Raw genomic sequence first — 14,575 nt, 5'->3', positions numbered from 1 at the left:
CCTCCAGATGAGATATATAATATCAGGGAAAGATGATAAGATGTGGAGGAAGAGTCCCTCAGCTAAACATTATATCTTAGGTATAAAGCAGTCATCCAAAGATTAAGAAAAAAATGAGAAAAGTACTTTGAAAAGACACTTACCTGTTTCCCATCCAGAGTGTAGAGTTTTTTGACAACCCCAGTTTCTAGTTTGATGGCTTCAGTGATATCAGTGAGGACTTGCTCAAAAGAATGAGCTGTCTTCTTGTTCAGAAGCACACGTACAGCCTTCCGAGGCTTCACCCCACTGCGGATAATGGTCACCAGCTTGGGGCGCACAAAGTCTTTGTTTTCCCTGGCTTGGGCACTGTTGCTGCTTGCCAGGGACTGAGGGGCTTTCATATTGGCAGATGTCTTCACATTGACAGACCAGTTGGGATTGACATTCTTGGTGTACTCCACCTTTTTAAAGAAGTTGTCTGAGGAACAGACATAGCTTTCCCCTAAGGGAAGAAATCAGTGGTAAGGTGATTAGTTTAATGTTATATTATATTATATATATATGTGTGTGTGTGTATGTATGTGTGTGTGTGTATATATATATGCTATTCTAATCAAATGAATACCTACTAACATTGCAGTATGATTTTTCAAGAAATGGTGGTAATAACCAACCTTAAGTACAGTTCCTAAGTGAGTTCTCTAACAACTTGGCTCATTCAAACTCAAGAGTAAGTCATCAGCAAAACTTCCTTCCAAATAGCAGCACAAATGGTTCAAGAACCTTGTGAAGCTAAGGGTTCTAAGGATAATGAACATTCGTGAATTTAGTCTAACAAGTGAGGTTTTTAAGCTTGACGCTGTTTCATTGGAATAAATATTTTTGTTATTTTTTAGGATTTTTTTTAACTTTTAGGACATCACTGGAAAGTTTTTAACATCATATTTCTTAGTGATCCTGTCCTGGTTTTGGAGTCATATTCCCAATTTTCATAATTAATACATATTCTAAATTGAAGTGAGTCAATCAACCTTCCACGTTGGGCATACAGTACATACTTGGCAAGAAGCTAGATCATCCGTTGCACACAGAATATGGCCAATCATTGGAATATGGAAATGTGAAACATATGTGTGTCTGTTGAATGTATATGGGTGTGGAAAATGTGTCCTATACTGCTCATCCCATATCCAGGTGGAAAAACTGTCTCAGTAACAGCCTGTACATATACACAAAGATACATACAGCATGCACACGTCATTCCTTGTGTTTGCAAGTCCAGCTCTTGCTTGAAAAATACTCTTCTGAGCCGGCGCCGTGGCTCAATAGGCTAATCCTCCACCTTGCGGCGCCGGCACACCGGGTTCTAGTCCCGGTTGGGGCGCCGGATTCTGTCCCGGTTGCCCCTCTTCCAGGCCAGCTCTCTGCTATGGCCAGGGAGTGCAGTGGAGGATGGCCCAGGTGCTTGGGCCCTGCACCCCATGGGAGACCAGGAAAAGCACCTGGCTCCTGGCTCCTGCCAGGATCAGCGCGGTGCGCCGGCTGCAGCGGCGGCCATTGGAGGGTGAACCAACGGCAAAGGAAGACCTTTCTCTCTGTCTCTCTCTCTCACTGTCCACTCTGCCTGTCAAAAAAAAAAAAAAAAAAAAAAAAAAAAAAAAAAAAAGAAAAATACTCTTCTGCATTTCTGCCACCCACCCTTTATCTTTCCATCCTTCCAAATACTGCATTCTAGACCTGTGTACTCAGGGTCATATTCACCAGTGCTCAGCCTTGGCTGCCACAAGTAATGAGATGGAGATGTGCAGCTTGATTTATGGATTTAAAGGATCTACCGTTATTTTCACATTTACCTTTGGCTAGAGGAACTAATACAGTAGAAGAAATGCAGGGGCTAGAGGCAAGAGGAGGGGATTAGACACCTGGGACTGGAAGCTGGGGAATATAGGAAGAGAGGTAGGCACAGCCTTGGGGAGAGATTATTGGAAAAGGTTGAATTTGTTGAGTAAAACATATTAGCCCCAAGGTAAACAGAAGTTCATCTAGAGGTTGAGTAGCAGAAGCAGTGTGATTTCATTAGTCTTAAGCCATCAGTAATAACCCTAAATAAATAAATAAACTCTTGCCAGTGCAAGGGAAGCATTTAACACAATTATAGCCTGATGGCTCTTCTGCTTTTAGTCTCAGCAGGAGAACTACATGGAGACATTCAGAAACACCAGGCTGTTGATTTTCTCCCTTTGCAAATACTGATTGCTTTGCTGTATGTAGCACGAAATCCTTTAAGTCACGTTAATTAATAAATTTCTCGTTAGTGCTAAGAAAAGTTTCAGTTAGAATCTCTAGGGTCCCTTTGAGAGTATTTACATATGTGTGTAGGGGGGTGGTAAGAGGTATCCAACATATGCAAAGTGGCACCTGAAGCTACCTTTGGTCCCAGAAGCCACTAGCATTCTTCTATCTTGACACGGGTTCAAGGGATACATTCACAGGCAGCCTCTGCCACTTGTTTTATATATATATATATATATGTATATATATATATATATATATATATATATATACATCCATCCATGATGAGTTAAAGACTCCAGTCAAGAGAAACACTAATTTTTCTAGCTCCCTTGTTGGTTAACCCAACCTAGTGCAAGTGATTACATGGCTGGAGTCATTAACTCGTGACTTAAAAGGATGAAGGAACCCCTTTGGTTTTTTCCATACATTCACAACCATTATTCTCCACACTCTATAAATGGCCTATTGCCTTAGCATTTTACCAGATTCATGGGCACGTCCACAGAGGTCACTGCTGTTGAGTCAGATGTTTTCCATAACTTGTCACGTACTTTAAAATGCTGTCAGACAACTGGTGGTGTGGAAATGTATGAGGCTATATATTTATGATTTTACTCATCCACAGTCTCCTCTAGAGAGTCAGCTGTGTTGCTCTATTAGGACTCTGGGCTTTTTTTTTTACTCCCAACTCTTAAACCTCTTAAGCCTCTGAACTCTGAGCATGATTAACCACCCCCAGATGAAAATGAACATGATGGAAGAGAGTTATAGTATCATATGGCATCCAAGAACTTTCCAGAGGGCCCAGCCCTCTGCCAAATCTAGTTAAGCACCTTCTGCCAGCACATTTTAGTCACTATGCCCTCCTTTGGGCCTGAATTTGGAGTAATGGAAAAAGAGCACCTGATGTGATGTCAGTCAGAATGGAGTTCCCAAATAGTTGTGTGCCCTTGAGCAAGTTATCTAAACTTCCTTGACTACAGTTTCTTGTCTATAAAGTGGGGCTGATTGCAATATCTACCTTGTAAGGTTGTTGTGGAACACAAAGCAAATGATAGATAGAAAGTGTTGAACGCAGAGCCTAGAACATAATAAGCACCTGTTAAATTCCAGCTATTATTATTCTGAAGCCCCTAATCTGCAGGAATAGAGAAGAGAACAAGAAGGAAAGAGCAAAGAGGGAGAAGAGGGAAAAAAGCTGAAAGAAAGGAAATTAAAAGAGGAGAAACTGAAGGAAAAGAAAAAACAGCAAGGTCAGCTGTCTAAGAATTGGGCTGTGATGGTGACATTCCTTGAGCACAATGGTCTCATTCCCCAAAGATAAGTTGTTCTGTTGCTCAAGAGATGGCTTCCAGTTGCTGCAAATGCCAAATGTATCTCTATGGCTAGCAACCAGCAAAACTATTGCTATCAAAGCTGATGCTTGTTGAGGGCAGCACATGTATCATTGTTAAGAGCAATAAGTTGGGAATCACAGACCTGGAATCAAATCCTAGCCAGGAACTTCTAAGCTCTGTGATCATGGGCAAATAACTTAATCTCTCTGAGTCTCAGATTTTCCAACTATAAATTGAAGGCATTATGTGAAGTGACAGTTATGCCTCTGCTGGGTCTTAAAGGTAAGAATAAATTTTCTTCTGTTTTTCATATCAGATAGGCTTTAGGAAACAAAGCTGTTATAGCAATTAAATGTTAAATAAGTGGGTGCCCACCACCACAAACTCTGTTTCTGCTCCTGGAAAGACACTTTGCCAGACTAAAGCTTCCTTGTTCTGATCTTGAGAACATTTCAGATGTCTACTGCCAGAGCTTTATGCTTCCTGCATGTTCAGCTGCCTGGCGTTTGGCACTGGATGAGGTGTGTTGCACCTTTGCACAGCTGGTGCCCCATCTTGCCACAGTTTCCAGAGGTCACTTCCCCCTACAGGGAGTTAGAAGGAAAGTGGTTTTGGAGCCAAGCAAGGTGACAATTTGCTGGTATTGACAATCTGCTTGAGGGTGAGAGAGTAAGGAAACGAAGTCATGGAAGTATAGCTGAAAGAGTAGGAGTGGAAGGAGCTGTGGGCTTAAGGTGATCTAATGTCTACTTCCCATCCCTTTCAATGGGGCTCCATTTTCAAACACAGTAAATATATTTATATATTCTCAGTGCAAAAGCACTTCTGCCTAGACTGCTGCTGCTCCTCCAGGGTTTCTTAACTCAAGAAAAAAATGTTAAATGATACTTTATTGTATTATCACACCAATTAACAATGCTTTCCTCCAAGGAATTTATACATGCTTGTCTTTAACAATAAATTAGTGAGAAGCTTATTTCATGTCATTGGAGAAAATGAGCTATGGCAAACAAACTGAGTCATAGCTAGTTTTACCATACAGCTCAGATTTTCTGAGACTGTCCAAATTAAATATTTTGATCCATGTTCAGCATAATAATGTATCAACTTGCCTCAGTTTAGGTTCAGAAAAGATGGTTGGTCATAAATGATATCAATAAAATTGATCTGGGTTCACACATAGAAGAAAGGAGGAAAGGATTGGACAGGTTAAAAGGGGAGGAAGAAAGATTCAATAATGAAAAGTAAAGGAAAGACCAGACAAAAGGAACAACGACTAGTGCATTATATTCACCAAACTACTGAGGATATAGATAATGAGGGCCACATCCAATATGGCTTTACTAAGACCCTTGGTGAACCCAAGGAGCCTTGGAAAGCTGATATCAATAATCTGACTTTGGTCCAAAATGCTCTTTAATACTTTCATTACATAGCAGCAGACAGTAGCCTGGAGGCAATAGACAAAGGGTACCACGAGGCCAGAGTGATTATTAACCAATTGCTTTTTAGCTCATTTAATTTCAGGTAAAATGTTTAATAATGTGGCCATTTGGAAACTGTGTGTTCTATGATCCATTACTCCTCTAAGATCTACAAAGCCAAAAAAAAAAAAAAAAAGGATTTCTATATTCCTAGTTAACTACTGCCACTCCAGTTATTGGAGGGGACTATCAGAACACTTACTTTAATATGTTCATATCATAGTGCTCATAAGAATCACCTGTGGAGATTTGTAAAAATAAAAATTCTAGGTATTCTGAGTCAATAAGTCTGGTGTGGTTCAGGAATCTACATTTTTCAAAGCTCTGAAAGATTTTTGAAAGTGAGCCTGATTTGTAAACCACTAGATATTACAACCCTTCACTCATCATTGTTGCCATTATTATTTTTGTTATTATTTTACAACATTAACAAAAGTAGTACTCTGTGATTATAGTTTTACCTGTCAATGGGTTTCCATATGTATTATCTAATTTTATTCTCACAACCTCCCTAATGGATAGAGAAGGCATGTGTCACTAGTCTCATTTTACAGTTAAAAATATTACTCACAAGAGATATGCAATGTAGTCTGTACATACAATGGGATATTATTCCTCAATAAAAAGGAATATAGTATCAATGTATGGTACAATATGGAGAAACCTTGAAAAATTATTGTAAATGAATGAATTATAAAAGATCATGTACTGTACTATTGAATTTATAGGAAATGTCCAAAATAGGCAAATCTATAGAGACATAATATAGATTAATAGCTGTCTACAACTGGAAAGGTTGAAGAATATGGGCAGTGACAGCTGATTGGTACAGAGTTTCTTCTTGATGAGATGAAAATGATCTACAGTGAGATTATGGCCAAGGTTGTATCACTGGATAATTTGCTAAGAAGATGGAATTGTACATTTAAATGAGAGAATTTTATGGAATACAAATTGTGCCTCAATAAAGTTTTTTTTAAAAAAAAGAACAGTTATTTTAAAAAGAGAGAACATTAGTCACATTGATAAGGCCAAACCTATGATCATCTAGCTAACATATATAAACTAGAATGACTCAAATAATAATAGTTATCCTTTGTTGACTGCTATTGTGTGTCAGACAGAATAATTAGCACTTCATATCCATTGTCTCATTTAATTCTCAAAATGATAGTTCCTGCTTTAGAAATAAAAAAAAAAAAACAAAACTGAGGCTCCAGGAATCTAAATGGTTTCTTAAAAATCACACAGGGTAGCAGCTGGCAGATCTTGGATTTGAACCAAATCTGATTCCAAAGACTCATTTTTCAATCATAATTGTCTGCCTCTAAAACTAGAACTGAACACCCCAGATTTTTTCCTTGGGTATATTTCCTAGCTTTTTCAATTTGAAGCCAGGAAACAATGCATATGAATTTTTTTTTTCATTTTCGATTCTCTTTATATACAGAAGATCATTTTAGCACACATTAAGTAAAGATTTCAACAGTTTGCTCCCACACAGAAACACAAAGTGAAAAATACTGTTTGAGTACTAGTTATAGCATTAAATCTCAATGTACAGCACACTAAGGACAGAGATCCTACATGAGGAGTAAGTGCACAGTGACTCCTGTTGTTGACTTAACAAATTGACACTCTTGTTTATGGCATCAGTAATCACCCTAGGCTCTTGTCATGAGCTGCCAAGGCTATGGAAGCCCCCTGAGTTCACTGACTCTGATCATATTTAGACAAGGCCATGGTCAAAGTGGAAGTTCTCTCCTCCCTTCAGAGAAAGGTACCTCCTTCTTTGATGACCTGGTATTTCCACTGGGATCTCACTCGCGGAGATCTTTCATTTAGGTTTTTTTTTTTTCCCAGAGTGTCTTGGCTTTCCATGCCTGAAATACTCTCAGGGGCTTTTCAGCCAGATCCTCATGCCTTAAGGGCTGATTCTGAGGCCAGAGTGCTGTTTAGGACATCTGCCATTCTATGAGTCTGCTGTGTATCTCACTTCCCATGTTGGATTGTTCTCTCCCTTTTTGATTCTATCAGCTAGTATTTGCAGACACTAGTCTTGTTTATGTGATCCCTTTGGCTCTTAGTCTTATCATTATGCTCAATTGTGAACAGAAATTGATCACTGGGACTAGTGAGATGGCATTGGTACATGCCACCTTGATGGGATTGAATTGGAATCCCCTGGTATGTTTCTAACTCTACCGTTTGAGGTAAGTCAGCTTGAGCATGTCCTGAACTGCACATCTCTTCCCTCTCTTATTCCCACACTTATATTTAACAGCGATCACTTTTCAGTTAAGTTTCAGCACTTAAGAGTAATTGTGTATTGATTACAGTATTCAACCAAAAGTATTAAGTAGAACAAACAAAAATACTAAGAGGGATAACATATTAAGTTGCTCATCAACAGTCAGTGTATATGAAAAATTTTATCCTTTCATTCAGTATCTTCCAGAGGTGAACAGTGAAGGGACTTCTGTCCTCCATCTCCAGACAAGTAGCTCTAGATGACAAAATATGAGAGGAAAGGGCCCATTTTTTTCATCTTCCATATCCCAGTACCCTTTCCTGTTTGGCTCTGTAGTTGTGGGGAAACTGACCACATTTCTCAACACTATCCCAGATGGCCCTGAATTTCCTTGACTGAGTCAACAGTACTCAGGAATGGAAAGGTATTAAGGGTCTACTGTAAGTTATTGTGGTAATGACATATGAGCAGAGGTAACTGGGCCCTATTCACAATGCACATAGTCCAAGAATTCATCAGAATGTACCACTGCACCCAAGTGGTAGATGTGGTAGATGTGGTAGATGAAAAGACTCTAAGCTCAAAAGACCCAAAGTGACTCAAGGGAAAAGAAAATCTCAGTCTTTTCAAAATTATATTTAATACTTATCCATACTGGGTTGAGATTATCACCACCCCTTTTCCAACACACACACACACACACACACACACAGAGTCACACACAATCTAGGGAGAAAATCAATGTTAAAAAATAGATTCTGCGAAAATGAATCTTGATGTGAATGGAAGGGGAGAGGGAGTGGGAAAGGGGAGGGTTGCGGGTGGGAGGGACGTTATGGGGGGGAAGCCATTGTAATCCATAAGCTGTACTTTGGAAATTTATATTCATTAAATAAAAGTTAAAAAACTAGATTCTGGGCAAAATCTGTACATAACACCTCTCTTACATATAAGAATATTATAATCATTGACATATAATGTCATTTGTTTCAGAATTCTGTCTTAGCATCTATTATGGTCTTTAGAAAATCACAGCTAGCGAAAATGAGGACGAGGCCGGCGCCATGGCTCACTAGGCTAATCCTCTGCCTGTGGCACCAGCACACCAGGTTCTAGTCCCAGTTGGGGTGCCGTATTCTGTCCCGGTTGCTCCTCTTCCAGTCCAGCTCTCTGCTGTAGCCTGGGAAGGCAGTGGAGGATGGCCCAAGTGCTTGGGCTCTGCTCCTGCATAGGAGACCAGGAGGAAGCACCTGGCTCCTGGCTTTGGATAGGCGCAGTACTCCGGCTATAGCGGCCATTTCGGGGGTGAAACAACGGAAGGAAGACCTTTCTCTCTGTCTTTCTCTTTCACTGTCTAACTCTGCCTGTCAAAAAAAAAAAAAAAAAGACAGAAAGAAAGAAAAAAAGAAAAGAAAATGAGGACATACTGGGTGATTCAAGGGGTTTTGTTTGCAAAAGTTATTATAGAGAAACCCATCAGATTTAACTGAGATATGCATTTTACAGTGACAAAAGACACTCAACTTATCGATTAGTCTGTTGGACAGCTCCCTCAACCTAGCTTCAAACCCTTTAAGCCTTCAAGTTTGTCCTCAATCTCCTTTATTTTGAGATATGCACTAGGATGGCCAATCCTTTTATGGTCTTCCTGTTCATCCAGCACATCATCAAATAATTTAAGTTTCCTCAGCATTGCTTTTCAAGGTCAGTAATGTAAAAAAACAAGTCTGGATTTGAACCTTGAGATTAACATGGAGCAGCTATATTGATGCTGTCTTATAAGCAAATGGCCCCATTCAATCAGCCTGACTACTTGAGAGACTTGGGGTCTTGTACAAGGGAAGCCCTCATGCTCCTTTGTCTATGAGCACAAGAATCTTAGAGTACTCCCAAAGCAAGTCATGTGATGTGCTGTTTCTTCTTCCTTGTTGATCATTTCATACTATGGTTTCAATGGAGATCTCCTTGTTTTAATGTCACCTGTGTTCTGAGAATGGAGAGAGTGAAGCCTGTGGGCTGGATAATGAGGGATGGGTTGGAGGAGAAAGATTTTCTTTCTTTCTTTTTTTTATAGCATCATTCTTTGAGGCTGTTCTTTAAAGCACTGCATCAAGTAAAATTGATCACATGTGTTATAACCACCAATTTAAAAGCAGTACTATGGAAGCATGCTCAATATAATCAGTTTGACAATATAGAATATTAAGAATCTGATTCAAGATATATTTTCTAAATGACCACAAAGAAGACCTTGCAGCTGAGCAAGTTTTGGTAAGAGCTAGGATTTCCCTAATTTTGGGGTGGAACACAGGGCATCAGGATTTTCAGCAAGTCTGGTCAGCAAATTCAGTTGCAATACCAAATTCTAAAGAACGTTTCAAGGGAGTTAGGTACAGTGAGTCAGTCCCTATTCTAACAGGAATAATCTTTATTAAAATACCAGGCATACCTACAGCTTTCTTTGGCATTTCTCCCAATGACCTCAGCCTTAGGGACACACCCGGAAGAAGGCTTTTTAGAAGCAACAGCTGAGCAGTACCCACTTACCTAAAAGTATAATCCTCTGTGAATATGTCCAGGAAGTACTGCTTTTAGGATGCAGATTTCCAATGAGTTGCAATTCCCAAATAATTTCTCAGCAGTTCAAAGGAAATTTGGGCATAATATTTTCTCTGTTAACCCATACAAATGTCTTCCTCATTATACCCATGATTGCTTCATAATCTGCCTTGACAATGCTACTCAGAGTTAATTGTGAACCATATGCAGCATAAGCACCACAATTCACATTTTCCTTTGTAAACCCTGGCAGATAAGCACAAAGCCTTATCCCCACCATCCAGACATCAACCTCAGCAGAGACCAAAGGCCATGAAGGGTGATGGCTAATGGCTCTATTGATGCCTATAAAATCAGAAGTCTGAGCAACAGCCTGATGCATTAACAACTACATTTCCTAATTTCTTTCCATGAAATCTAAGAATGGAACCATAACAAATGAGAGCACCTCCCACCAAAAGCCAGCACCCACTACTTGAATTACCTTCCTCCAATTCATCCATGCTTCCAATCTTCCTGGATCCATCAATGGTGTAAATGTAACGCACTCCCTGAGGCAGGTTGATGTTGTCAGACAGAGATCGAGTCAGATCAGCTAGCAAGGCGTCGAAGCTGCGGAAACGGTCAGAGGACACAGCGTACACAATCCCCTTGAAGTAGCGGTCCCCATTGCGGTAGAAACGTACCTTCTTGGCTTTTTTCTCATTGCTCAGTGCCTGCAAGGTTCTGGTTCGGTAGAAGCTACAGTGGGCGCTGTGAGTGGGGCTAGGCAGCCCGTTCATCCTTGAACCTCTCATGTTCCTAGATGCCTTATCTCTTTCATCAAAATGTCCAAAATCAAGTTCCATATTTCAGTGGAACCTCAGAAACCTGAGTGTTGGAGAAAGGGGTAGGGGTAAAGAGAGGCAAAGAAAAGGGGTCAAGGAGGGAAAAAAAGAGAAAGAGATTCAAATATTAGCCAGATCCAGGTCTGCAATCTGCTGCCTGTGAAAAGAACTGGTTGAAGAAAGCCCGTGACCCATCTGCTGCTTGCCCTGACCTGCAGGAATATTGATCTTAATAGAGAAGAAGGAGGGGCGGGGCAGGGGTGCTGGTGGGTGTGGGGGTTGGGAGTAAGAGATAGAGAGGGAGGCACTTTGGGCACGGTTCCAAACACAGGAGAGGGAGGGATCCTGAAATAGCGTAAAATCTTGAGACTACTGACAGTGGCTCCTATCATATTGTAACTTCGGGCTAAATACATTAAAACTGGCATCTGTTTCCTCACACATGCCCACATGACTAACAGTTGTAAATGAATCCATAGCTTGACAAAATTCCCCCTCAGAGAACAGAAGGAGCTAGCCAAGGTTAGCATCTCCAGCTTTGGAAGGGGTCTTTGCATCTCAGCACAATGACTATGAAGGGGAGTCTTTTAATTTTATTCCAAACCCTCTTTCTTACTCTAATGTGCGCATCCCCTCCCCCCCAGAACAAACTGGGATTCTCTTTTAAAGGGACAGCCTCCAGGGACTAGCCAGTGTCTTTGTGCTATTCATCAAACCCTTTCCCCCACCAAGCTGGTGCAGAGCTCTGACATGCACAAGAAATAAGATGAGAAAACGGTTTAGAAAAGGCAGTCATTTAACAAGTTATTAGCTCTGCTTTCCCTTGATACCATTTAGTCACAAAATCCTGTTTGTGTTTTTTTTTTTTCCCCAGGTGCTTCATCCCCTCCCTTCAGATGCAGCAACACCTCTTAATGAAATAATAATCTAATTGTTTCAAGATTTCCAAATGAGTCCCTGGAACAGCATATGGGACCTTTAGAAGCAAGCACACCTTTCATTGTTCTGGGTTTCTACACTGAATGAAGGGGCATTTTTGGTTTCACAGCAGGCAATTCACCCCCAACTTGTCTATTGCCCAGGTGATTTAGCTACAGAAAAAAAAAGAGGGATATCTGTCAGGCTTTGCTTTTTCCTTTCTGCAGAAGCCCCCCACCAAACCTCAAAAGACAAAAATGCAATGAAAACACCCAGCCAAATACAACCAAAGCCCCAAACGCCAGCAAAGGTAGTGACATAGGAATCAAACTATTAGCATGCATCTCACAGATAGGCATAAAAGGACTCACAAAGCAAGTAGGGCTCAGCTGCTGCACACTGCCACATGGAGGTATTTGCAAGGGACCCGGAGGACAAGAGATAAAGGGAGACTGGTGCCTAGTGGGATTGCCACGCTAGACGCCCCCCTCCCTTTTTCCAATGTCACCGTGACCTATGCTGAGCTCAGCATTGTCTCTGTCAGACAACCTGCAGTGGTAAGACCCCACCTCCTCAACACGAGCAGCAAGCATTTCCCAGCCTGCCAGTAACGCTTTGCTTTGCTTTACCATCAGAGATATTATTCTAAATTAACAGCAAAGTGAAAACAAAGGAACATGAAACTTACTTTCCAAAGGAAAATCCCAGGTAGAGCTTTAAGGGGAAAAATCCGACAGAATAAAGCAAAAAGGAGAGGAGGAGAAAGAGAGAGAAAGAGAAAGGGACAGAGAGCACGCTTTGCCTTGTGCTCTTGTGCTTTTCCCGTTTGACATCTGTTACATTCTGCTTGAAAATAACTGGAAAGCCCCACTCACCGGTTTTCTGCTGGTTGGGTGGAGATGCTGAGAGAAAGAAAACCAATCTCTCTATGCCTTTGTTGTCTGAGCTCCAAGCAAGAAATTCCTGCCAGGGTGGATAGATGCCTTCTAGGTCCTAGTGCCTTGTCCAGCTTCTCCCCTGTAACTCAGGCTTAGTGAATCCCCCCAACCTCCTATGATTAATTACATTCTTTTTTCTCAATTCACAGGCTGCATTAACAGCTAAGTTCCATTTATAACCAACAGGAAATTGCAGGGTAGCAAAAAGGTTGCACAGGCAAATTCACTATGCTCTAATGAGCAATGTGCTAGCCCTTTCTTTTAGAAAATTGGCAATTTCTCTTAGCCAAAACCTTGACCTAATCTGCCTGGAAGCCAGGCTCAACCCACCAAACCAGGCTTCTTAAAATTGTAGCTCTCTCCTTTTTTACGCTCTTGAAATAAAATAATCAAATCTGTGAATTTTGAGGCATTTTAATTCATGCATCCAACAACTGGTCATTTTTCAAATGAGGTAAGTGGAGTAGACTAAGAGGGAGTAGGAAAGAGTCCATACAAGAGAAATTAGTTCCAGAATTTCATGGAAGATAGATTTGAAAAGGATCCCTAAAGACTTTTAGGCAACTATAACAATTTGGTTAATGAAATCTGTGTTTTTTACCTTTAAACGTTTGAGAGTTTAGAGACCTGTGCTGTGACCTAGTAAGTAAAGCCACCACGTGCAGCATCAGCACCCCATATAGGCACCGGTTTGTCATAGCTGCTCTCTTCTGATCCAGCTCTCTCTTATGGCCTGGGAAAGCAGCAGAAGATGGCCCAAATTCTGGGGTCCCTGTACCCACGTGGGAGACCTGGAAGAAATTCTTGGCTCCTGGACTTGGCCTGGTCCAGCCCTGGCCATTGCAGCTATTTGGGGAGTGAACCAGCAGATGAAAGCGCTCTCTCTCTCTCTCGCTCTCTCTCTCTAACACTGTGTTTCAAATAAATATAAATAAATCTTAAAAAATAAAAGAATTGGGAGTTCAAACCTAACCTAGACATGTTTCTCTTTGAAGTGAGTCCAGTGACTACAAGTTAAGAGTTGTCTCTTCAAATTGCCTATTTGTAACTAACTGGATTCTTTACATCACCTATGTTTTAAAAAGACAAAGAAGCATCCAAATTAAACTCATTAGATCAGACCAAACTATGAGACAAGAGGAGAAAGATGAGAGGCTAAGTGAAAAGTGGGCTACCGTCTTCACAACTGAACTCTGTGCATTAATTAATGTGTAGCAGCCTTGAATTATCATGGTTTCATTTTCACTTGGCTTCCAGGAAGCTCAGAGGTAAAAAGTACACTCAGCAATTACTATATGTCTGATTCTTAGTAAATTAACCCCTTTATATAGATCTGTTAATCTTTCATATTTAAGCATTTTCTGTGAATTTGTTTTACTGTAAGCTGCCACCAAGTGAGATTAAAAAAAATGAGCATTTTTCTTCCTTGGAAGGTGTTGGCTCAGCAAAGCATAAGCTATCCGTATTAGATGAGTGGACAACTTCAAGTGTGCAACCTGCCTGCTGAAGTCCTCCCAACACCTTGCTGCTGCTCTCTTTGTTTCTATGTAAGTATCTCAGTGGAATGCATCTGTGCACACTGATCTCTTCCATGTATTGTTGCCTTACATTCTTGCAACCACTTGAAAAATCAGGATTATTCAGATCAGAAAGATAGAAATATCAAAAAATAAGTGCAGGAAAATAGGAAATTTCAGTGAGGTGAATGTCTTAAAAGTACTTTCTTACATATCATAATCATTCATTAAATACACAGAAATTGATTTTGCATCAGAATTCAATTTTTTTTCTTTTTGACAATTTTTATTTTTATTAATATAAACATAACATATTTCTTGTATTTCAAAGGTACAATTCTAAGAAAATAACCATAGTAAGGATATGAAAATGGATAGGATGATAGAACTCACATATGAAGGATTTAGAATAGATTTTGATAGAAAATTTCATCATGATTCAAGTTTTTGCAATACTACTGCAAAAG

General features: G+C 40.3%; 1 protein-coding gene across 3 annotated transcripts in view; it reads right to left on the bottom strand.

The window, feature by feature from the left end:
- The window catches only part of DCX (doublecortin), a 132,428-nt gene extending 119,381 nt beyond the window's left edge, over positions 1–13,047 (bottom strand). For 2 of the 3 annotated variants that reach the window (XM_017349813.3, XM_051827263.2), the window contains exons 1-3: positions 12,529–13,041; positions 10,393–10,778; positions 144–484 (exon numbers count right to left, since the gene is read on the bottom strand). In XM_017349813.3, coding sequence (XP_017205302.1) covers positions 144–484; positions 10,393–10,756 — 705 coding nt within the window. In that variant the 5' untranslated portion in view covers positions 10,757–10,778; positions 12,529–13,041. Of the gene's footprint in view, positions 1–143; positions 485–10,392; positions 10,779–12,528 lie in introns of all 3 variants that reach the window. The other variant, XM_017349815.3, reaches the window with a different exon arrangement.
- Between the last annotated feature and the right edge of the window lie 1,528 nt (positions 13,048–14,575).

The sequence above is a fragment of the Oryctolagus cuniculus genome, chromosome X, assembly GCF_964237555.1.
Source record: "Oryctolagus cuniculus chromosome X, mOryCun1.1, whole genome shotgun sequence".
NCBI classification, from domain to species: Eukaryota; Metazoa; Chordata; class Mammalia; order Lagomorpha; family Leporidae; genus Oryctolagus; species Oryctolagus cuniculus.
This window is presented reverse-complemented; position numbering and strand designations above follow the sequence as displayed.